A 25552-nucleotide genomic window follows, 5' to 3' on the forward strand; every position below is an offset into this window, starting at 1 on the left:
AGTTGAGAGCCAGAGTGTAGCCAGGGTGCCACTCAGACTAATGATATTTTACTGGAAAGTTCTAATTCCCTACCACCACCTCAGGCCAAGCTAAAATTAGGATTTTAGGAAGCTTGAGGCAGGAAATCTATTTATTGCCAGATGAAGGAAATTCTGATTCTACCACTATAGAACAGAAGCTTTACAGTAAATACTCACTTCAGCACTGTAACCCAGTATACAGAAGTGAGAATTCACAAAGGAGGAACTATCCCAGATGTACAATGAAGATACAATATTGATACTTTTTATTCTATTTTTATTTTCAAAAATTCTACCTCCTGGTGGACTGAAATGATGTCCCAGCCTATTAATAGGCCAGTACTTGTAGTTTTGTTTTTGTTTGTTTGTTTTTTGGATTTTTTTTTTTTTGGCCAATCCTGGGGCTTAAACTCAGGGCCTGAGCACTGTCCCTGGCTTCTTTTTGCTCAAGGCTAGCACTCTGCCACTTGAGCCACAGTGCCACTTCTGGCTTTTTCTATATTTGTAGTACTGAGGAATCGAACCCAGGGCTTCATGTATATGAGGCAAGCACTACCACTAGGCCATATTCCCAGTCCCAGTATTCCTAGTTTTAAAATAGTGGTCTAGACCTTAGATAGAATTATAGCTATAAGAATGCTTTAATAACCGTAACCCCTCTGTACATCACCTTGAGAATAAAAATAAAATATAGTTTCAAAAAAGAATGCTTTGAGCAGAGCATGATGTAAATTTTAGGCTGAGGCTTCCTTATCAGCCTCAGTTGGCCTTGACTCAAAAAACTAAACAGCAGAAAAGAAACTCTTTTGAACCTATCCTTTTTTCCTATGGATGAAAAAGTCTACTTAAGTGTAACTTTGAAAATACTATGTTTTTCTCAAGAGACATTATATTAATAAACTGACACGTTGAATTGTAACTATGGAACTACTTAAAGACAACAAAATTTTATTTACTTTTTTTTTTGGCCAGTCCTGGGCTTGGACTCAGGGCCTGAGCACTGTCCCTGGCTTCTTCTTGCTCAAGGCTAGCACTCTGCCACTTGAGCCACAGCGCCACTTCTGGCCATTTTCTGTATATGTGGTGCTGGGGAATTGAACCCAGGGCCTCATGTATACGAGGCAAGCACTCTTGCCACTAGGCCATATCCCCAGCCCCTTATTTACTTATTATTTATGCCAGTCCTGGGGCTTGAACTCAGGGCCTGGGCATTGTCCCTGAGCTTCTTTTGCTCAAAGCCAGCATTTTACCACTTGAGCCATAGCGCCACTTCTGGCTTTTTCTGTGTATCTAGTACTAAGGAATCAAACCCAGAGCTTCATGCAAGCACTTTACCACTAAGCCACATTCCTGAAACTATATTAAAAAAAATCTATAAAACTTGTGAGTGGGGCAGGAGGGAGGAATTGGGAGAAAATGAGGGAACAAAAGACACAGTACAAAAGGAAATGTACTCATTACCTGACTCGTGTAATTATAATTCCTCTGTACATTACCTCTTTAATAAAAATGAAGTAAATTACTTTTTAAAAAAATACCATATTACCTCTTGAAAGTAAAAAGCTTAAAAATATGATTTATACCTGGGGGGTATGGCTTAAGTCACAGAGTGCCTGCCTAGAATGCTCAAGGCCCTGAGTTCAACCCCTATGGTACTGAGAAAAAAACAACATACAAATACACATAAATTTTAAAGCATGCTGAGTGACATATATGTATGTGTATATATGTACACATTATATATACATATGTAATATATAATGTTATATATTGCATATATATAATGTGTATATGTGTAATTTAAATAATTTAAAGCATGCCTTATGATAGAGTAGAAAGAGCTTGTACTAGGAGTCTACCACTTGGGGAGTTCTGTTCCCCCTCCCCGCTTTTTGGTACGGGATCTCTTCATTAGTGGAAACTGGACTGGAATTTGCTATGGCACCCAGGCTGACCTTGAACTTGTAATCCTTCTGCCTCAGCCTCCTTTGTGCTGTGATTGAGGAGTCTTGTCACTTTGAAGGAAATTTTGTTGTTGTAATTTTATCAGTAGCGTGGAGCAGGGGTGAATTAACAGAAAACCCATTACATTTTTTTAATCTGGCAACCAAATCATGAGAATCATAAAATTATGGATAGTAGCTAATTTTCTTTTCTTTCATATTGTATTGAACCAAAAGAAACAACTTTTTCTGGGCAGTGCTGGGATTTGAACTCAGAGTTGCTTGCTTGCTTAGCAGTCACTGCATCCCTTCAGCTACTCCCCCCAATCCCTTTAAAAGTCTCTGTCTGTCTGTCTGTCTGTCTGTCTCTCTGTCTCTGTCTCTGTCTCTGTCTCTCTCCTGGTCCTGGGGCTTGAACTCAGGGCCTGGGCACTGTCCCTGAAATTTTGTGCTCAAAGCTAGCACTCTACCACTTGAACCACAGCTCAACTTCCAGATTTTTGTTGATTAATTAGTGATAAGAATCTCAGTCTTTCCTGCTTGGGTTTACTTCAAACTGTAATCCTTAGATCTCAGCTTCCTGAATAGCTAGGATTATAGACTTGAGCCACTGACTCGGCTTCAAAAACCTTTCTTATGGAGATATGTCCTCTGGTACTGGTAATCATTAATAGAGATGATCTGTTGAAATGCGAATAAACTCCTCTGAAATTCTGGATAAAACCATACCTCCCCAGTTGGAATATAGAATAGAGGGTGGGCATGCTTACCATGTACTTTAATAAATTGTATTTTCACAGCACCTTGGCCTTGGTCAGCCCAAGGCCATTCAGGAAACCCAGCTTTCTTATTATTCTTCATTAGCAGAACCCCAATAATAGCTTCAGTGGACCCAGCATGGGACCTAAAAGGTTTGATTCCCTTAACCACTATATATTTATAGAATACTTGCTATGAGCTAAGCAGAAACCACATACTGGAAATTTTAATTCCTGGCTATTCTACAGCCTTTTGGAAGGCCATGGTAGTTATTTTATGTTTTCTGAGAACTGGTTCTTTCCTTTATAGAGAACTAGGGTTGACTAAGTGATGTGCTACTTTGGAATCAGAAGTGAAAGGAGTAGTATAACTGTTTAGCTCCAGGGTCCAAAGAACCCTAGAGGTGTAGAGAGCTGAGGAAGGATGGCTGAGAATCTGGAAAGCACCAGAGGGGATCCAGATTGTTCATATTTCATTCTGGAGGCAGGTCACTTATTTTGAATGAGATCCACTAGTTCATGGGGTACTTTGTCTGAGGTACTGAAGCTTAGGGGTCAAGGATTTAAGTTTTGGCTTACTTCCTAGATAGGTTCTTCAGCCTCTCTGTGCTAGTTTTCTCTTTTTCTTTTCTTTTTTTTTCTTTCTTTCTTTCTTTTTTTTTTTTTTTTTTTTTGCCAGTCCTGGGGCTTGGACTCAGGGCCCGAGCACTGTCCCTGGCTTCTTTTTGCTCAAGGCTAGCACTCTACCACTTGAGTCACAGCACCACTTCTGTTTTTTTTTCTATATATGTGGTGCCGAGGAATTGAACCCAGGGCTTCATGTATATGGGGCAAGCACTCTTGCCACTAGGCCATATTCCCAGCCCCCATATCACATTCTTATGCCTCATGTCAGGATTACAAAGTGTCACTAACTAATCAAATATTATCCTTAAAAATGTAAATATCTTCAATGGTTTGTTTTCTTATTCTTCTGTTAAGGATAAAGGGAACAGTGCGATTTCCCCATTAACTATGTAATATTCCATTTTATGAAAAACTAGGTTTTCATAAATCCTAGCACTTGGGATACAAAGGCAGGATGATTATGAATTCAAACAGCATGAGCTGCATAGCAAGACCTCTCTCAAAAAGCTTAAGGGCTAAGCCCACCACTGGTAACTTAATCCTACTTACCTGGGAGGCTAAAAATGTGAAGATCTGAGTTTGAGGCCAGCATGGGCAGCAAAGTTTACAAAAATCCTCAAAGTAGCATATGGCTGTCATACCAAGCTACATGGAGGTTGAGATTGGGAAACTTGTAGAGCTAGATCAGCCTGTGCAGAAAAGTCAGAGAGAATCTGTCTCTAAGGAGAGAGGCTAAATGCACCAAGATCCCACCAACAACAGAGAGCCTCAAAGTAGATGTGTCATGGCTCAGGGATGTCCCTGGACAGGAATTTAGACCCCATCCTAAAAATAACCAGTGATAAACAGGGCTGGAGGCATGTAAATCAGCAGGATCATATCAGCCTAGCAAGCAAGAAGCCCTGAGTTTTTTAAAAGGGGGGAAGGGGAGCACTGGAGGCTCACGCCTGTAATCCCAGATACTCAGGAGGCTGAGATCTGAGGATCATGGTTCAAAACCAGCCCGGGTAGAAAAGTCTGAGAGACTCTTATCTCCAATAAACTACTCAGAAAACTGGAAGTGACATTGTGTCTCAAGTGGTAGAATGCTAACCTTGAGCTGAAGAGCTCAGGGACAGTACCCAGGCCCAGAGTTCAAGCCCCACAACCTGACAAAAAAAAGGGGGGGATTGTAGTGGTTCTGGGGGGTTATGGCTTAGTGGTAGAGTTCTTTTGTTTTTGTTTTTGTATGTCAGTACTGGGGCTTGAACCTCAGGGCCAGGGCACAGTCTCTTAGCTTTCTCAGTCAAGGATAGTGCTCTGCCACATAAGCCATAGTGACACTTCTTTTGTGTGTGTGAGTGTGTGTGTGTGTGTGTGTGTGTGTGTGTGTGTGTGAGTCCTGAGGAATTGAACCCAGGGCTTCATGTATGCCAGGCAAGTGCTCTACCACTAGACCATATTTCCAGCCCTCTCATGGACTTTCTAGCCCAGCCTGGCTTCAAACTGCAATACTCAAATCTCACCTTCCTGAGTTGCTAGGATTACAGGTATGAGCCACTGGCACCTGGCTTCATAGCTCCACTGTGGACTTTTTTGTTAGTTAATTGGAGATCATCTCACAGGTTTTCCTGCCTGGACTGACTTTGAACCATGATCCACAGATCTCAGCCTCCTGAATAGCTAGAATTACGGTCATGAGCCACTAGCATCTGGTGGTAGATAGATAGTATACATAAGGCTCTGGGTTCAGTCCCCAGGACTAGGAAAAAACCATACCAAAAGAAAAAAACAACCTTAAATTGTGGAAACTCAGGTTCCTTCCCTGAGTTGAATTCATAGTCACTTTTTTGCAACAGTCTTATCTTGGAGCAAAGTACCCACTGACCTTGTTTGCTTGTTTCCCTTTCCCCAGATACAATTTCACAATGCTGGCACTGTCCTCTTCATTCTTAGTGTTATCCTATCTCCTGACCCACTGGTGTGGCAGTGTGGGCTTCATCTTGGCCAACTGTTTTAACATGGGCATTCGAATCACACAGAGTCTTCACTTCATCCATCGCTACTATCAAAAGAGTTCCTATAGGCCCTTGGCTGGCCTGTACCTGTCACCAGCACTTCTTGGGGTGTTTTCCCTTAGTGCTGGGATTACTGCTATTTCAGAGGTAAGATTACCTGCAGCGTGCATTACCTGCATTCTTCTGTGGGCTGTCTACTGTTCTTCCCTCTACATTTCCCTTTCCCACAATACCTGAACAACTAGATGAGTATTTACCTCCTACCCTTCCCCAGGCTTCTAGGGTAGCACCTGATGATAGACATGGCAAACGATTGTCACTGGTGGGAAGAGAGTAGACACATGGCCTAGTCACCATGCCTATTATTTGGCTTGAAGCTTCCCTAGCTTGTCCCAAAGAAAGGGGGTTCAGACTGAGGAATTGGCGGTGACTGTGATTTCTTTCCCCAGGTGTTCCTCTGTTGTGACCAAGGCTGGCTCGCCAGGCTGACACACGTTGTTGTGGGGGCCGTCTGTTTAGGAGTGACTCTTGGGATAGCATTCCTCACAGAGACCAAGCTGATCCACTTTCTCAGGACTCAATTGGGTGTGTTCAGAATTGCTGACAAAATGACATGACTTCAGGGATGCCTTAACCTTGACACCTGTGTACTTGGACTCACTGTGGGGTGGTTCTTAGGTGGAACACATTGCTGTACAAAAGCCCTGCTTTGGGGTCTACAGAATGAAAGCCACCCAAGAAGTGAGAAACCCACATAAACACTGCCCTTTTGACACCTTCCACCCAATGGAGGATTGTCCTGTTTTTTAGATGAAGACCAAAAAGCCCTTTTAAAACAAGTTTTTTCATCATTTTATTCATCAGCATTTTCTTTTTATTTATATATTAATTCCTTTGGATGTGATTGATCTTTGGAGGTACATGCTTCATAACCTATATCTTAGATATTAATAGTTAATGATCATTTGGCCAAAAAAAAAAAAAAAGAGAAAGATGGAGTCATTTATCCTTTACAGTTTCTTCTGTTTAAGAAGTTAGAAGATCCAATATCACAGATCAAGAAAGAATAAAATATAGCCTATGTGTTGTGGCTTTCCCTGGGTCACTGCTATGGTATGAAAGAAAGTCAGAAGAAAAAAAAAAGTAGAGAGAGAGAAAGGAAAGATGTTGTTCTGCAAGTAATATCATCTTTTCAGATCACATTTCCCTGAGTTAAGGAGCGTCTTTGCTGTCATGGTTATGCCAGTTCATGCCTTCCCCAGGATAGGGTCTCTGATTGGTTGATTTGAGAGTAGCTGAGAGCTAGCTGATGGGGTTTTGATAGTAACTAATCCAGTGTGAGTTACTTTGTCCTGCTAAAGGAAGGCTGCTTCATAGCTCTCTGCAATTTCAAACATGAAAACTGCACAATGACCACTGTAGTTACATATATACATATATATTTTTTTATCCTCAGAATAAAATAGAATAAATTGCATACAGCAAGTATCAGTGAATCAAACATTCTAACAGATCCATCTTTTTTAGCACTCGACAGTAGAACTGAATTCCAGCCTTGGAACAAAAGTGGCAGGCCTGGGCATTGGGTAACACTGATCCAGGCTCCCTACACCTGCACCTGCAGGTAACATCAAACATTATTTTGGGTTGTAAAATTTCTTTGTTTTCGATAATGTGGTAGTTCCCTTTTGGATACGTCTACCCTTTGGAGCTGCATGCACAACCTATATCAATAGTTAACAATCCTCTGGGGGCTGGGAATGTGGCTTAGTGGTAGAGTGCTTGCCTATGCATGAATTCCTGGGTTCAATTACTCAGTACCACATAAACAGAAAAGGCCAGAAGTGGTGCTGTGTAGCTCAAGTGGTTAAAAACAAAACAAAACAAAATCCTCTGGTCAATGCCCCCACATCTTCCATATTTACCCCCAGAGAAACGGCCAATAGAAGCAACTAGTATCATGTATACTCATCAACCACGCACTGGTGATTCACACCTGTAATACTAGCTTCTCAGGAAGTTGAGACTTGGAGGATCGTGGTTCAAAGCCAGCCTAGACAGAAAAGTCCACAAAATTCTATTGTCAATTAACCAGCAAAATGTCAGGTTGGATATGTGGCTTAAGTGGTAGAGCACCAGCTATAAGCAAAAATAGCTGAGTGAGAGCGCAAGACCCTGAGTTCAGGTCCTGAAACTAGCATGACAACATAAAACAAAAACCCTATACATTTAAAAGCCACATGTACCAAGCCCTGGTGGCTCAAGGGGTAGAATGCTAGTCTTGAAATAGCCCAGAAATAGGGCTTAGGCACTGAGTTCAAGCCCGAGGACTGGCACAAAAATAAAATTAAAAAAGCAACCCCTACATGCGTGGAGCTAGTACCAAGAGGTATGCCAAGACTGAAGCCAGTCATCTTGATATGCTCTAATTTTTTTGTCATACTACATAGGGGTTGAACATAGATAGGGCTTTGTGCATGCTACAAAGTGTTTCACCTTAAGTACTGGAGAATCAAAGTTCAGAACCATCCTGGGCAGAAAAATCTGTGACTCCATCTCTGGTTAACCAGCAAAATGCCAGACTGGAGTCATGGGTCAAGCGATAGAGCCATAATCAAGAAAGCTGAACAAAAATACAAAACCCTGAGGTCAATCCTTGCCCCATTACTAGCACAAAAGAGAAGAAAGGAAAGAAGGGCAGGGGATGGGGAAAGGAAAGGAGATAGGAAGAGAGGGGAGAAAGAGGAGAGGAGAGATGAGAAGAAAGAAGAAAAGAAGAGAAAAGAGAGGTGAGAACCCATTCCACACCTTCAGAATCTGGGGCCAGGGCTCAGTTTTCTGGCAAGCCCACATAAGTGATGCCACCAAGCTTGGCCCATGCCTAAACCGTCTTGTGAATCGCAAGTTCTTTGGTACCATGACTACAAGTTTCCTGCTCTTAGGCAGAGAGAGGCTCTACAGTAGACAGCTTGTTCTCTCACATCTTCCTGTGCTGTCCACTGAGTGCTGTTGTGAGGGCCTGCTCCTCTTGAAAGATGGTCAGGTGAGACTGCCCTTGCATGGCTCTCCTTCCTATATCCTGCTTCCCTGTTTCCAGAAGAAATGTTGTGGCCATATATTTTCCTCTTGCTAACACAATTCTACCTCCTGGGCTGTCAGCACTTTGTCCCACTGTGGGCTCCCCAACCTCCTCCCACCCCATCCCCCATTCTGACCTTCCCTGAAGCCCAAGTAGACCTGACCATAGTCTCTAGTACTTTACCTTGCTACCTTCCTTTTCCCCAGACATACCTGTTGTTGTAAGACTGCTGCATACATGGCCAGATTTTGAGGGGATTCCCACTTTGTGCTTTAAGTACACTTGGTAGCACTGAGGCTACTTCTCTGTAGAAAAAGGTTTCTAAGGTACATCCTTTTACCAAAAGGAGAAAGCTTTGGTGGTTCTAATAATAGTATTGCTGGCTTTCTGTGCTCTGGCCACATATATTAACCACTTAGACTTGGCCTTAGGTCCCTGCAGGGTGCTGCTATGCTGCTTAATATTCATTCCATAGTGACTCCTGGCTCTGGAGGTGCTGCTCTGCCTAGTTTCCTTCCTCTTCTTCCTAGCTTACTGAAAGTGTGTCCCACCCTTCCTCCCTCCCTCCCTTTCTTCCTTCCTTCCTTTATTTCATCCCTCTCTCCATCTATCTGTTTATCTGTCTATACCTCTCTCTCTCTGTCTCTGTCTCTCTCTCTTCTGGGGCGGGGGGGGGGGGGTTGTCCTGGGACTTGAACTTAGGGTCTGGGTACTGTCACTAAGGTTTGTGTTTTGCTGAAGGTTGCCACTTGAGTCACAGCTCCACTCTGTTAGTTAATTGGATATAAGAGTCTTGTAGACTTTTCCTGCTCAGTCTAGCTTTGAACTGTAATTCTCAGATCTCAGCCACCTGAATACTTAGGATTATAGGCATGAGCCACTGGCCAGCTGTCCATTATCTTTAATCACGTATTCCTATTGTTAGTTTCATGTCAATCCCCTGGTTTAGAAAGGAACAGATAATCTCTCTCTCTCTCTCTCTCTCTCTCTCTCTCTTTTTCATGCTGGAGATTGAACCCAGGATGTTGCACTGCCACTGAGCTACATCCCAGTCCATAGGAATAGATAATTACCAAGATTTTTTCTTTCATATATCACCTTCCTCCAAAACAGGGGAAAATCTTAAATTTATTAGGAGGGCTGAAGATTTAGCTCAGTTATAGAGGACTTGCCTAACATGCATGAATCCTTAGATTTGATCTCCAGCTCTGATTTTTTTTTTTAAAGAATTGATCGGGAATGTAGGCAAAAACTTAAGTGAGACTGTGATTCCTGACTTTGGAAGAAAGAGCAGTTGCCTGGAGTCTTCAGTGTCTAGGACCAAAAGGCCTGGAGTCCCCTTTACTTTTTCCCTTTCCATTCTAAGTAGTTCCCCATTATTTAGTGTATTTTTCTGTCTCCTGTCTTCTCTATGTGGCCTGGTTCTAGTCTTGGTTGTCATTGTTTGCTTCCTTGCTTGATGGGTCAGAATGAGCTTCAGTGCAGAGTAGGGCAATGGGTACAGCCTCTTTACCCTCATATCTTACTCAGGTTATAGAAGTTCCTTGTATTGGGCTTAAAGTCTCCAGAATTAGAAGACACTAAAAATCTGGGTCCTACAGGTCCTGATTCATTCACACAAAGATGAACAGTACCTGTCAGGCACTTTTGCCTTAATGTTGAGGAAGAGACAGGAGCTGACAGCATCCAGAGCCTGAAAAAAGCCCAGGTGAGAAGATAGGGCTCTTTGTGCTTCTGTGTAACCTCCAGGCTACGTGCGATTCTGTTTCAGCAAGGAAATCAAGGACAGCATGATCCATGACCAAGTCTTTGAAGAGCTACGAGGGAAATGGGCTGGGCCTGGAGTGGGAACTAGAGAAGAGAAAGAGTAAGAGCAAGAGAAATCTTTCATATCTTTCTAAATCCCTGCTCTTTGAGGAAACCAGGTAGCGATAGAGGCACTGGTAAGGAGATTGAGTCATGAGAAGAGCTCCCAGGAGTTTAGTCTTGAGAACCTTTGTGCCAGTCAGAGCTGTCCCAATGTGGCTTAGGAAGCCACTTCCATGAGGTTTTTAGTTGTCCTAAGAGAGAATTCTAGAAGCCTAGAGGCTAGTAGAACCTGTTAGAAATGAACAGATTTAAAAAGAAGATGGAGCTGGTGCACAGGTATCAGGGATCCTGTAGAAACTTCTCAGAGACAATTAAACAATCCTGGGAAGAGCAATAAAACTCACACAGTATTTGAAAATACAGCTTTCCTTTGGTAAATATCCCATGACTGTAGGAATGGACTGAGACTCGTGTATTCAATTTGAAATAAGACTTTTGAGCCACTGCACATGCCCATGACAAATGGTTTGTTTTACTGTTATCTACCACACCTGAGTAATTAGCCCTTAATATTGGAAATATTTCATGTACTAACTACTTTCAAAGATAGCAGAAAAAAAAGAAAGGGTACTTTATTTGAAGAATTAGGAGACAGAAGACTCATTGCTTTGCATTGTCAGTCACTCCTCAAGGCCTCAGTGGGGCCTTATCAGTGCCCCTATTCAGCATCATTCATTTTTAATCGGAACTGTCTGGGTCTATCAGTGCAAAGCAGGGAAAATGAATTCTTAATGTAGTTTGAGCATCCTTTAGGGACCTAATGAAGAAGTCTTACAGATACTTCTTTATTGTCCTAAAGATGAATGAGCAGGAATTATTTGTTGTCTCTGCTTCAAATATAGTTGTTCTTTTTTTCTTTTGTTGGTTGTGGGGCTTGAACTTAGGGCCTGGGCTCTGTCCCTGAACTCTTTTGCTCAAGGCTAGTACTCTACCCCTTTGAGCCACAGCTCCATTTCTAGTTTTTGAGTGGGGACTTTTCTGCCCGGGCTGACTTTGTAGCCACTGATGCATGGCTTGTAGTTATTCTTTGTCTGCTACTCCTCTACCTTTCTTGGGAAGTGTCTGGTAAGATGTAGGGAGTTGAGCCTTTCCTTTGAGTAGTAGTCTTCAACAGTAGAGGAAGTATGCCCAGAATTACCCCCACCTCTGCTGGTTCCTGCATACTCACTTTCTGAGACCCTATCAATCTCTCAGCTTGTCAAAACTGTCATATACCATGGCACACATTGAACATAATGACCGTATATATGAGCTGTTGTTGGCTATTTGACACAGTTCTTTGCCAGTCCTGGGGCTTGAACTCTGGGCCTGGGCACTGACCCTGAGCTTCTTTTGCTCAAGGCTAGCACACTACCACTTGAGCATCACTTCCAGCCTTTTTGGTTTATGTGGCACTGAGGAATTGAACCCAGGGCTTTATTTATGTTAGGCAAGCACTACCACTAAGCCACATTCCCAGCTGCTTGACGCAGTCATTTCTGAAGCATAGTTTGAATTTTGGAACTGGTAAATTTTGTTCTGTTTGTGATAATTGCTGCTCTGTTGCTGTTAACCTGAGTTATCTGAAAGAGGTATTTCTTTTGGCCATGGATGCTCAGTTCTGTTGCTATAGGCCTGTGACAAGGCAGAATATCATGGTGAAGAGTATGTGGTTGAACAGAGCTTGTCACTATGGTGGCCAGAAAACAGAGAAAAAATACCAGAATCCCAAATTTTCCCTTCGAGGGTACCCTTCCAGTGACCTATCTTCCTCCCAGTATGTACCTTTTATAGTTTCCACTATCTACCAAGAGTGACTCAGGCTGGCATCCAAGCCTGTAACACATAAGACTGAAGAATGCTTTAAATCCAAATTACAAACCCTTCTGTCATTTCTTAAGCTCCTAAGGAGTTGAAGGACTGTGGATCTTGTACCTGTAAAGCTGAGTAAATAAGAACCCTGGTGCTTAGGAGGGAAGAAGAGGACAAAAAGATAATGGAAGAAGCCCAGTGGGTCTCTTTTTTTTTTTCTTTTTGGTCATGGGGCTTGAACTCTAGGCCTGGCGCTGTCCCTGAGCTTTTCAGCTCAAGGCTAGCACTCTATCACTTGAGCCATAGTGCCACTTCTGGTTTTCTGTTGGTTAATTGGTGATGAGTATCATAGACTTTCCTGCCCAGGCTGGCTTTGAACCATGATAATCAGATCTCAGCCTCTTGAGTAGCTAGGATTACAGGAATAAACCACCAGTACCCAGCTTGATTTTTATTTTTATTGTTATTATAAAGGTGTTGTAAAGAGGAGTAACAGTTATATAAATCAGGTAATGAGTATCTCTCTCTCTCTCTCTCTCTTTTTCTTTTTGCCGGTCATGGAGCTTCAACTCAGGGCCTGGGGCACTAGCTGTCCCTGAGCCTCTTTGTGCTCAAGGCTAGCTTTCTATCACTTAAGCCACAGTGCCACTTTTGGCTTTTTCTGAGTCGTTTATTGGCGATAAGAGTGTCATGAACTTTTCTGTCCAGGTTGGCTTCGAACCGCGATCCTTAAATCTCAGCCTCCTGAGTAGCTAGGATCATAGGTGTGAGCCTACTGGCTGAGTACAATTCTTTTTGGACAAAGTCATCCTTCCCTCACTCTCTCTCCATGCCAGTGGATCTTGAGAGTCTGCCTTACTATGAGTCTGGCAGAGGCTACCCTCTGGGGTACCTTTTGGTCCTCCAGTCTTCTTGCCTGCACACTTAGATATTTCTTACCTCCTCTGCAGCTCAGACAGTTGATGAGCTGTCATCTGTGGTCAGGCTAGTGGACAATGAGAGGAGGAGGACCTAGAGCCAGGTACTGCCCTCCAGGTTGTAGCCTGGGTCCCTCCATTGTTGAAGATATGACCAGCCTCCTTAGCCCCATAATCAACCCTGATTGCTTTTAAATGTAAAGCTCTTAAAGAAGAAAGGTAGCTCCTGGTAGTTACTGTAGATTATAGGTCATAAATGAGCCAGTACATGAGTCATCTTGGCATAAGGTAAGCTCCCTGGCCTGAACACCTGTTACTAAGTGGACAGAGTGACTTGGTATATGGATGCCATCCTGCATCTGTAACAGGATGGCTGCCTTGTGAAGGCATCCTCTAGATCACCATTTATTTGTCACATTCTGCCCCTCCACTAAAGGTACCCCCAAAGTTATGGCCCTGTTGACTACTGTCACAATGTTGCTTTGGCCTGACAATGCCTTTGGCAGAGGCTGTATCAAGAGGAAAGGGACCTGAAAATTCAACTATTTTGGGCTTTTCCTCCTGCCAGTCTCTTAACATTGAATCTCATCTGCACCATTTTCATTACTATTTTGGGTTTCTAAACAGGCTCAGATGCTGTCAGCACAGTCAGTGAGCAGTGACTAATTAAAACATGACTGCATTAGTCATGTTGGATGTGACAACCGAGAGCATGTTTCTGGTCATGTCTGGGAGATCCTGACACTTTACAATTATGTGGAACTAATAGTACACGGCTTCCATGAGGAGAAGGGGAAGTTGGAAGGAAATTGTGACTCACTGAGGGCAGTACTAGTTTGTTCCAGGCTCACCTACTGTTTATTCCTTGGTGTTTCTTGTTGAAAACCATGAACCATGAGTGGGACTGTAAACCTGTAGTCCTGGAGGCAGAGGCAAGACTATGAGTTCAGGGCCAGCTTGGGTTTACACAGTAAGACCCTGTTTTGGGGAAAACCCACAAACATCATGAGCAATGACCGCACTAGTTGTGGGGGACTTCTTTGAGATCCTTTCTATTCATAGAATTGTGAGCCAACTCCTAGAAGGGAAGCTGATGACATAGGAGCTTCAGATGAAAACTACAGCTTCCCCAGCCTCAGAGCAAGTGCTGGTTTGGCCTGACCCAACCACAAAAGACCTGAAAGAATACAACATTATAACAAGAAAAGCAAACAAACAAACGTTTTCCTCCATATCATCCCAACCAAACTGAATGTGGCTAACATAGTTTTCCTTCTTGTTTCTCTAGAACTTTAACATAATTTTATTAACAGATTTACATTGTACTTTTTTTTTTTTTTTTGCCAATCCTGGGGCTTGAATTTTTGGCGTAGGCACTGTCTCTGAGCTTGTTTTGCACAAGGTTAGCACTCTGCCACTTGAGCCACAGTGCCACTTCTGGATTTTTCTGAGTAGTTTGTTGGAGATAAGACTCTCACAGACTTTCTTGCCTGGGCTGGCTTCGAACCATGATCCTCAGATTTCAGTCTCTTGAGTAGCTAGGATTTTACAGGTGTGAGCCACTGGCATCTGGTGCCTAGTACATTTTTATATTTCTAAACTAGATATGAAGATTGTTCTTTATCCCACATGGCTTCTGAGGTCCCTAAGTGGCATCTTTCTAATGATAAGACAATGTTCTTGCAAGTATGCAGATGTCACACGGTGGGGTGGGGGGAGGGCAGTAGAAAGGACCAAGCTGCTTACATTTCTTTTTTCTTTTTTTTTTCTTTCTTTTTTTTTTTTTTTCTTCCTGATCCTGGGGTTTGAACTCTGAGCCTTGGCATTGTCCCTACGCTCCTTTTGCTCAAGGCTAGCACTCTACCACTTCAGCCACAGTGCCACTGTCAGCTTTTTCTGTGATTAATTAGAGATAATAGTCTCAAGGACTTTCTTGCCTGGGCTGGCTTTGAACTTCCATGCTTAGATCTCAGTGTCCTGAGTAGCTAGGATTACAGGCATGAGTCACCAGTGCCCAGTTCCATTTGTTCCTTTTGTAATAGAGAAATCATGTGGTGTTCTGGCTGCCCAGTAAAACCTTTGTTCATGATGCCCAGGTACACTAGCAACTCTTGTCTTTGCCTTCACCTGGGTCTCCCTGGAGCACACCTATGATCACAGGGACAGCTGGGCTCTAGTTGGAAGGCCCCAAAGGTGTACTGCCTTGTCGTTCCTTCCATCTACAGCAACATGGGAGAAATCTATCTTTTGAAGTATACCTAGGGATTTCATTTTATATAGGGTCTTTTTATTTAGGGGTGTTGGTAGGTATATGATGTTTTCTAATGACAATTCTATTTTGTTATATGCCATTGTTTATGCCCCACCTGGCTGTCCTTTTCTAAATTGGTAACCTTAATTGAACAGGTCTCCCTCGTTTCACTAGCTATAGAGTATGTGCCAGGTATGTGTGAAGACATTCACTTGTGTTAGATGTGGTGAGTAAACTCAGGTATGGAGAAGTTGCCATGCAGTTAGGAAGAAAATGGCAGGACTGCAGTCCACTTGACCTATGACCCCAGGTCTGCTGTCCCTTGTTCCTCAAAGGCTTACTATAGCTGAGCTAGCAATGACAGAAGAGAGCACACTACAAATATTCAGCAGCTTTTCACTGTTACATAAGAGCTCAGCAGTGAAACCTTTAGAAAACTAAATACATGTCAGCTGTCAGTGGCTCACACCTATAATCCTAGCTACTCAGGAGGCTGAGAACCAATGATTGCAGTTCAAAGCCAGACAAGGCAGGAAAGTCCTTGGAACTCTTATCTCCAATTAGTTACCAAAAGCCAAAAGTGGAGCTGTAGCTCAAGTTTACTTATAACCTGACTTCTGGAATCAAAACCATTTTGTACAACTACTTAAGCCAGAAGTAGAACTGTGGCACAAATGGTAGAATGCCAGCTTTGCGTGAATAAAGCTAAGAGGCAGTGCCCAGGCCTTGAGTTTAAGCCTCATTAATGATACAAAAAGAAAACTAAACACATAACTTTTACATAAGTTAACAGTTTCCTTCAGCCCTTTCATCACAGTAGATACCTACCCGGGGACACATTTTGTTGATGAACACAGGTTCCAGTCACCTTGTCTGATATCTGAACTGGCTCTTTGGTACCCTCTACAACTCTAGAAGGAGTCACTGTGCAGCTTCTGGTCCTCATAACCCTGCCCATCTTGAGCATTGTCTGGGTCAGACCCAGTGGCTGTATGCCCTTACCTCCCAGCTTCTTTCCCTACCATGGTCCCCTTCTATCTGAAAGCCCTTGGAATTTTCTCCCTTGAGAATTAAGAGATGGGAGTATCATAGAGAGGCACTTTGAGGCATACCTTAGATATAGCCTCCTCTATCTCTACACCGAATTTTCAAGCTAGGCACTTGATTCACCAAGCTTCAGTTTACTCACCTAAAATGTGCCTAATGGTGTGTGGCAAGGACTAAACAAGAAAATGTAGGGGTGCCTACCTCTGGCTTAGTGGAGTTCAATGAAGGGAATTCTAGGTCTGTCCAATGGAGTTGTAGAGTTGTATGGTCCCTGGCAACATTAATGTCATCCCTACTGCTTCCCCACCCACCTCCCCAAATCCACAGAAGTAACAGTATGTGGTTGAAATACTTTTCTTTGGAAACATCACTTTCCTTTTCCTTTTTTAAGCAAAGCTACAGGGGAAGAGGAAATGACACAGAGACCTCAAAGAACCCAACTTGCTTTTGTGTTTTGTCCCATGCTGGACATACCTACACTGAATTGGATGCTATGGACCTAACTGGTCACAGCTGGTCAGTCCTGACCTTACCATAAAGTAGTACAGGATGGAAAGGAACTTGCCCTGGTATGCTCAGTAAGTGTTAGTCAGCACAGAGCCTAGGACTTGAGACCTGTTGGCAAGGGGGTCAGATCAATCCTGTCACTTGGGTTCCACACAATATTAGACACCTAGGCAATGGTCAGTGTTAAAAGTGAACTCATAGACTGTCACTAGGCCATTTAACTGACAGTCCTTCCCACTGCAGAACCAGGAAACTGCTGAGTAACAAGCCAATAACTAAAACTCAGGTTCACAGCTGTCTCAGTCACACATGGGTGGTGCACCAGGCTCAGCTACTGAAGCTGAATGGCTTCCACAAATAATTGCTTCCCCAGAAACAATTCCTCTGGGTGTCAATGAAGGCATTGATCCCCAGCCTTCCCCTCAGAGGACGTGATTATCCAGTCTGGCTAGATGAGGAACTAGGGAACCAAATTCACCTTGTAAACAGAGGAAATGGAACAGATGAGGCAGGGTCTCTGCTGCATTCACTCCTTCCTCAAGAGTGTGGTGGCCTATGTGAACAAGTGGCATTGGAAAGGGCCCTCTCACAGGTCTGCTTCTCCCTTCAAAGGCATGGGTGCAGCCCTTTAGGCTTGCACCTCCTTTTGGTATTGTTTATGGGTGCTTTGAGGAGGTTCTGAGCCATCTGACCCAGGGTGGAGTCCAAGGTCTTGACAAGGTCACTCTACGCTTGGGCCTACTGTGGGCTTTGGTACAGACAGATTTGAATGTGGACCAGGACCCCAGCTGCACTGTTTCCTTACTCCATAACAAAACCTTGGACAGTTGTAACTTCTCAAGCTTCAGCATACTATCTGAATCCTATCTGCTTTATTTTTTCTTTTAATCAAAGTAATAACACATAAATATTGAAAGTCAAACAATACTGTAAGGCTGCTCACTTAAACAGCAAGTTCTGTTCATTCTACCAAGCTCCTCAGTCCTTATTTTATTTTATTTGTCCAAGGACTGCAGCTTGAACTCAAGGCTTTGCATTGTTGCCTGCCTTTTTTTTTTTGCAAAAGAATGGTGCTCTACTACTTGAGCCATGTCTCTGCTTCTGGCTCTTCGATGGTTAATTGGAGATTAGAGTCTCATAGATTTGTCTGCCCAAGTTGGCTTTGAACAACAATCCTCAGATCTCAGCCTCCTGAGTAGCACGAATTATAGGCATGAGCCACTGGCACCCAGCTAAACTCCTTAATTCTTAATCCACTGCTTTTAGTTCTCTTGATGGTGTCTTCTATTTTCTCCTTATTTCTCAATAATTATATTGCTATTTTTCTTTTATCCTTAACACTTCCTTCTATTATGAAAAATGGGCTCTATAGCCACTTCCATACATACCCTCCCCATCCTTCCTGTGTCAATGTTGCATTGTTAGATGTTTGAAACTACCTTATGTAAACATTGTTCTTTGCTAAGCCAAAAGTAACATAGTCTCCTTTCTGAGATAATTCTTTGCTTTTCCTTAAGTTACAATGGTCTCAGTTTTTCATTTGCCTTTTAACTTATTTTTTAATACTTTATGCTCTTTACAAAACCACGAACCTGACCAAAGATCATAAGCTCTTCTCAAAATGTCTAAGCCCATCCATTCTTATGTATTTTGTGTTTGGAGGAGACATCACTCCAGGAGTCCCTTGCCTTCTTGCTCCATTCCAGTGGCCCTAACAGTGAAGGAACTGAGCCTAAGAGACAATAAAGGTGGGAAGCGCAGGCCAGGCCAAAAGATGTAGTTACAGCTTCAGACCCAAGAATGCTACAGCTCAATGGGGCAGAAGACATGTAAGTAGTATTGAAGCACTGGCCCTGACTGCAGAAAGCAGAGACAGGTCTCTCTGTTATTCTGAGTGAACCTTCCTAATGGGTGGCCCCCCAGCTCATTCCCAGCCACTATCCCAGGCAGATCTGAGAATGAGCTGGTCCTAAATTTGGCCTAACAACCATATCTATGCTTTTTAAAGACTGTCAGACTAAAGAATTCCTCTCAGGATCACCAGCACTGGCTCATCTTAGACAGGGCTGCTGTTTGTCACTGTCCCTCATCTCCTCCATCAAGGGGAATGAGCCACTGAGCTCCACATTGTAGGGGACTCTTCCAGTTCAGAGGAGACTAAGGACAGCACTGAGGAGCACATGAAAATTAAGATGATGCTGGGGAACCTAGGTCCAAGGGCCTAGTACTTCAAGTCCACACATAGGCAACTACCAGCCTCGGTGATCCAAGTCTTTAAAGGCAATATGCATTCCCAAATGGAATGGAGAGATCCTCCTGAGTTGAGAGTCAAACAGTTCTATCTGTGCTTCATATCAAAGTGGCTGGTGAATTAAGAGGCCTCTGATGACCTATTCAGCTTTTTAGGACCCACTCACACAGCAGCTGTGCATGAGACTGCCATGCATTTATTCCTGCAAGCCATACCACCAAGGACTACCCCAGGAAATAGGGTGAGGGTACAGAGCACATCTCTTCTGCCATAGCCAGCAAGAGACACAGCAGAGGTGACAGAAACACTTGGGAGATGGAAGACGCATAAATCTCATATGGCCACATGCTTTCTACACAGACAACTCACCAGAATTTAATCTGCAACTCAGATTCAATTGGCCAAGGAAGAAGAAACTGTGTGGTTGTCATAGCAACACAAAATTGCCCAGGATCTGGTTGGTCTCTAAGGAAGGGAAGCAAGCTGAGCCTCAATCTCCCTGGTAGAGATGTTGGAGAGAATGGGAGGTCAGGCTGGACATGATTGCACTGAGTTGGATGCATTCTTTCCACCACTCCAGCTCGGGTTGAGGATGTGTCATACAATGGTATGCAAAGTAACCTGTCTGGCTCAGGTCCCTTACTTGAGCCTAGGGACCAGATTGCTCAGTATGGAAAATTCCAGAAGCAGTCCCTGCTGAGGACCAGTTTTTCCTTCTGAGGGCTAGCCCCTCCCCAGAGCAGCTCCAGCTCAGACATGGAGGGTGCTTCTCTTCCTGCTTGCTAATCTTAGTGTTCATGCCTGTGGCCTGGCCAGGGATGTGAATACAGCCCAGAACACTCCTTGAGTCCAGTTTGAAGGATCAAGGGACAAAGCCTCACCCTGAGTGCCAAATAAAGCTAGTGTGTGAGCGCTAGAGGTGTGGCTCAAGCAGTAGAGTATTTGCCTAGCAATCACAGGGCTCATAGTTCAAATCCCATTTCCATAAAACAGCTCAATACCAGTGGCTCTTATAATCTTAGCTACTCAGCAGGCTGAGATAGGGAGGATATTGATTCAAAACAAGCCCAGGCCAAAAAGTCCACAAGATACTATCCAATTAACCAGCAAAATTTCAGACTGGAAGAGTGGCTTGAGAGGTAGATTGCAATTGTGAGTGAAAAATCCAAGTAATAGCAAGGTCTGGAGTTCAAGCCCTAGTATTGGTGCACATGTGCAGACAGACAGACACACACACACACACACACACACACACACACACACACACACGGCTGATGTAGGCCTAGGTGGCATTGTATGATACGACAGAAAATTGTCCAAATGGGGAAGGAGTTAAGCATCAGGAAATTTCTCTGCCCCTAAATCTGCCTTATGATTGTTTTACCCAAGAGCCAATGCTCTGGGCCCCCAAGACCCAATGCTCTGGGCCCCCAAGACCTACCCACCTCCAAGCCTCTGAGGCCAATCTAACCAGCCAAGTGTCAGATGTCTAGTTACTGTCTCTGGGGCATGCCAACAGGTAGAGTTCCTCAGACACCTAAAACATGAATGATGAATAGTTGACTATGGTTCTAAGGGCTGGGAACCAGAGAAATGAAAAGGCCAGATTTTTAGGGAGGAGAATGTGGTAGGCCTAGGTTTGTGGGATCTTAAGCCTTAGAGGTGGTATTTGTGAGGTTCTTCACCACCTCCAGCCTCTGGCCTGCCAGAACTAGGACAACTCCCATCTTTCTTGGGGAAACACTGGGTCGCTTAGCAGATGTGACCCTATCACCTGATTCACTTCAGAGAGAGAAAAGACCCCAGGGCCCATTGTCTACAGCCCAGCCCACCTGGTGATGGGGCGACTGCCTTGGGACTCAGCAGCCCTTATTGCTTCTGCTGCACAATCTGTGGGCTCTCCCACATGTCCAATTAGTGATCATTGAAAGCAAACTGTATGCATGGGAGAGTAGTGGGCCTGGAGCTCTAATGTTCTTGTGAGATCTTTGAGGCACCAAGATTCCTGGGACAAGTTCTTCCCCACGGGTATGGGATCTCCCATGGGGCTGGTGAGATGAGATCCATGTACAGTCAGACCTCTGCTCTCCAAAAGGCTTAGGTTGCACTGCCACCTCCTACCCTGAGCAGAGCATTTCAATCACCCTGAAATTCTTCCCACCTGACACAAAGCTATGGCTCTTCACCAGTCTCTAGGACCAAAGGTAGAGGAGGCTCAGGTCCTAGTGAGGGAGATACAAAGGACCTGAGTTTCTGAATCCTTCACTGACCTTCAGTCCCAAACTCCATCTGTGGAAGTACTTGACTGGGTACATACTTGTGTTTCCCTTCGGAGCCAGAGGACCAGAGGCCCTTTCTAAAGGTGAGATCTCCCCTTATTTTCTACTTTGTTTCTTCCCCTATGACCCTGCCTTCTTCCCTTCAGAATAGAGATGGGGTATCCAGAGGCAAAGCACCTTCTGTGTCAAGTCCAGGCCAAGATTCTGGATCCTGTAGTGCCCTCCCTTCCCACAGGCTGTGGTCATGATCTGATGACAGAGGCTGTGATGGTGGCACAGAGTGAGCATGTGGAAGAAAGCCCCCAACACCCCCACCCCAGGCTAGGCAGAGTATGCTCCTCACTCCTCTCTCCACAGTGCTTTGTTGATCTTTGCCCATGGGTGTCTTTGTCCTGGGCACTGTCAGGCCTCCCTCTTGTGGACTTAGACCCTGTGTCTCATCTTAGGATCACCCAGGGCTTTTGGCTGGAAAGCTCACATCTGGAAGCCGGTCTCAGTACTCAAACACCCACAGGTTGGGATTATAGGTGCCAGCTCTTGGGACTAGCCTCATTTTCAACTCCTGGGAAATGGGCTTGTTCCTGTGCAGCAGGTGCCCAGAGTGGGCAGAGGCTTTGCTGACTGCAGCCACTAGAGGGCAGGACCCTCCTGTGTGTTTCCTCCAGAGGGCTGGCAAGCCAATGAACAAAGCAGATGGGACACACCAGCCCAGTGGGCTCTGGGTGCAGTTGCTGCAAGGCTGCAGGGCTGCAAGCAGGGTCCTGTGAAAGGAGGCTGGCCAGAGTCTGTCTGGACAATAAACCTCAATTCGCTCAATCTTTAGGCTTTCCCTTCCTGGGATTCCATCCCTGAGCCTTGGGACCTGAGTCCATTGAGGAACCACCTTGTCTGTCTTGTCTGTTACATATATATTTTTTGTCAGTCATGGGGCTTAAACTCTGGGCATGGGTGGTATACCTGACCTCTTCGGCTCAAGGCTAGTGTTCTACCACTTTGAGCCACAGCACCACTTCCGGTTTTCTGCTGGTTAATTGGAGGTAAGAGTCTCTTGGACTTTTCTAGCCAGGCTGGCTTTGAACTGTGATCCTCAGATCTCAGCCTCCTGGGTAGCTAGGATTACAGGCATGAGCCATGGGTGCCCGGCTCTTCCTTCCTTCCTTCCTTCCTTCCTTCCTTCCTTCCTTCCTCCCTTCCTTCCTTTCTTTCTTTCTTTCTTTTTTTTTTTTTTTTTTTGCCAATCCTAGGCCGTGAACTCAGGGTCTGAGCACTGTCCCTGGCTTCTTTTTTGCTCAAGGCTAGCACTCTGCCACTTGAGCCACAGCGCCACTTCTGGCCATTTTCTGTATATGTGGTGCTGAGGAATCGAACCCAGGGTCTCATGTATACGAGGCAAACACTCTTGCCACTAGGCCATATTCCCAGCCTGCTTTCTTTCTTTCTTTCTTTCTTTCTTTCTTTCTTTCTTTCTTTCTTTCTTTCTTTCTTTCTTTCTTTCTTTCTTTCTTTCTTTCTTTGTTTCTTTCTTTGTTTCTTTGTTTCTTTCTTTGTTTCTTTCTTTCTTTCTTTCTTTCTTTTCTTCCTTCCTTCCTTCCTTCCTTCCTTCCTTCCTTCCTTCCTTCCTTCCCTCCCTCCCTCCCTCCCTCCCTCCCTCCCTCCCTCCCTCCCTCCCTCCCTCCCTCCCTCCTTCCTTTTGTGCCAATAATAGGGCTTGAAATCAGGGCCTTTATCTCTTTCTTGGCTTTTTTGCTCAAGGCTGGTGCTCTACCACTTGAGTCACACTTCTACTTCTGGCTTTTTGCTGATTACTTCAATCCTCGGTTCTCAGGCTCCTAAGTAGCTAGTATTACAGATGTGAGTCATCAGTGCCCCATAAGTCTCCCTTTTTTTAGAACACTGGTGCTAGAGGAACAATGAGGAGAGCCTCCAGGTACAGTGAGGAAACAGGCACACCTTACTGAACCCTATGAAATTAGGTCCAGACAGACAAATCTTGTAGGTTGACCATGAGCCAGGCACCCACATCAGCTCTTTAGAGTCACTGCTGTTGCGATTATATTGTGTTTTTATTTGATGGTTGGTTTTTGAGACAGAATCTTACTTTGAATTCCAGGCTGATCTCAAACTGATCATCATTCTACCTCAGCCTCCCAAAGAAGTGCTAGAATTGCATACATGTGCCACCATGCCTGGCTGAGACTGTCTTGCTTTTGTATTGAGGAAACAGGGGCTTAAAGAGACTGTCATTTTGCCTAAATCACACTACCAGGGTGGTCCAGGATTCTAGCCAATACAGTCCAAACCTGTGTTTGAGCTCCCATGGCATACTATCACACATGCAGAGACACCCTCCTGGGTCACCCACTGAGCAAATAGTGGATGACTAAGTGAACATGTGTATGTGTGCACACATGTTCCAGGGAGCTGTGGCTGTTTCGGCAGGGACAAGGTTGTGACTGTCCCTCATCTGGAGGGAAATCAGGAGCACCTGTCTCTGGGCATAAGGAGCTATGTAATGAGCCCACAATCTATGCCATGACAATCCTCATTTCAGACTATTTGCTGCAATGCTGGCACTAAAACCAGGAGAAAGGTTCCTATTAAGGGGACCAGTGGCAAGTGTTAGGCTTTCTCAGGCTATGCCTGCAGCTGTAGGCATTAGGACCTGCTTTGAGCCCTTAGCTTGGCTTTACTCCTCTAGGTTTGATATGTGTGTGTGTGTGTGTGCGCGCGCGTGTGTGTGTGTGTGCTTGTGTTGGTTGAGGCTTGAACTCAGGGCCTGGGCGCTGCTCCTTAACTTTTTTTGCTCAAGACTGGTGTTCTGCCAATTGACCTACAGCTCCACTTCTGGCTTTTTGGTGGTTAATTGGAGTTACAAGTCTCAGACTTTTCTGCCCAGGCTGGCTTTAAACTGCAATCCTCAGACCTCAGCCTCCTGAATAGTTAAGATTACAAGCATAAGCCATTGGTACCTGGCTTCAGGCTTGAGAATTTCTGCTCAGAGCCAGAGCTGAATGCTTCTGGTTCAAGTAGGTCCTGATATTGCTATGTGTCATATCCCTGATGAGGTTTGACTACTTTGAGACTGATTTCTTCTGTCCCCAAACTGCCAGGAACCACTAGAGAATAATGTTGGGTCTTGGGTTCTGGGGCTACACTGAGCTACTTCCAGCTTTTTATGTTTATGTGGTACTGAGGAATTAAACCCAGTGCTTCATGCATGCTAGCAAGCACTCTACCACTACACCAAATTCCCAGCCCTCTTTTTTTTTTAAGTGTACATGCCAGTTCTGGAGTTTGAACTTGGGCCCTGGGTCTGTCCCTGAGGTTTTTTGCTCAAGGCTAGTGCTCTATCACTTGAGCCACAGCTCCACTTCTGGATGATTTGATGGTTAATTGAAGATAAGAGTATCATGGAATTTCCTGCCTGGGGTGGCTTTGAACCATGACCCTCAGATCTCATTTTCTGAGTAGCTAGGATTACCAGCATGAGCTACCAGCACCTGGCTTCTCACCATCCTTTTGCCAACAGCTTCTTCATTTCCCCCCCTGGTTTTAGTCTTGTCTTTTTCTTCCTGCTTTCCACTTTCAAAAAATATTTTTTTAGGTTGGGCATCTATAATCATAGCTACTTGGGTGTCTGAGACTGGCTTGAGGACAGTTTGAGCAGCAAAATTCACAAGACCTTTTCTCAAGGAAGGGCAGGATGCAGTAGTGCATGTCTGTTATCCTAGCTAACATATGCATGTAGTCCCCAGGCACATGACTAGGTAAGAATCAACACTCTTATCTCAGAGATAAGCAGCAAGCTGGGCACTGGTGGTTCATGCCTGTAATTCTAGCTATTCAGGAGGCTAAGATATGAGGATCACAGTACAAACAAACCTAGCCCAGGCAGAAAAGTCTGCAAAACTCATCTCCAATTAACCACCAGAAAACTGGAAGTGGTACTGTCACTGAAACTGTAGAGAGCTAGCCTTGAGCAAAAAAAGCCCAAGAACAGCACCCAGGCCCCAAGTTCAACAACCAACAAAAGAAAAAAAATAAGCAGCAAAAGTCAGAATTAGATGAATGGCTCAGTAGTAAAAGCACCTGCCTAGCAAGTGTGAGGACTTAAGTTTAAACCCCAATACTACCCAAAAGAGTATTTATTTTTTAATTATGTAATTGTATAGGAAATATATAAGTACATCCTCACTTCAGAAATGTAATGTAAAG

The 25552-nt window shown here is 44.2% G+C and overlaps 1 protein-coding gene and 1 long non-coding RNA gene across 2 annotated transcripts in view; one reads left to right on the plus strand and one right to left on the minus strand.

The window, feature by feature from the left end:
* Rft1 (RFT1 homolog) overlaps positions 1-6316 on the plus strand; it is a 44008-nt gene extending 37692 nt beyond the window's left edge. Inside the window, exons 12-13 of the mRNA XM_048355833.1 lie at positions 5244-5493; positions 5796-6316. Of these exons, the coding sequence (XP_048211790.1) occupies positions 5244-5493; positions 5796-5963 (418 nt within the window). The 3' untranslated portion in view covers positions 5964-6316. The remainder of the gene's footprint in view (positions 1-5243; positions 5494-5795) is intronic.
* LOC125358590 lies at positions 2487-25222 on the minus strand. Its single transcript, XR_007212337.1, has 3 exons — positions 25212-25222; positions 18796-18805; positions 2487-3339 (listed from the first exon to the last, which is right to left on the minus strand). It is a non-coding gene; the product is annotated as an uncharacterized LOC125358590 (long non-coding RNA).
* Between the last annotated feature and the right edge of the window lie 330 nt (positions 25223-25552).

Source organism: Perognathus longimembris, chromosome 10 (assembly GCF_023159225.1).
Source record: "Perognathus longimembris pacificus isolate PPM17 chromosome 10, ASM2315922v1, whole genome shotgun sequence".
In the NCBI taxonomy this organism is placed as follows: Eukaryota; Metazoa; Chordata; class Mammalia; order Rodentia; family Heteromyidae; genus Perognathus; species Perognathus longimembris.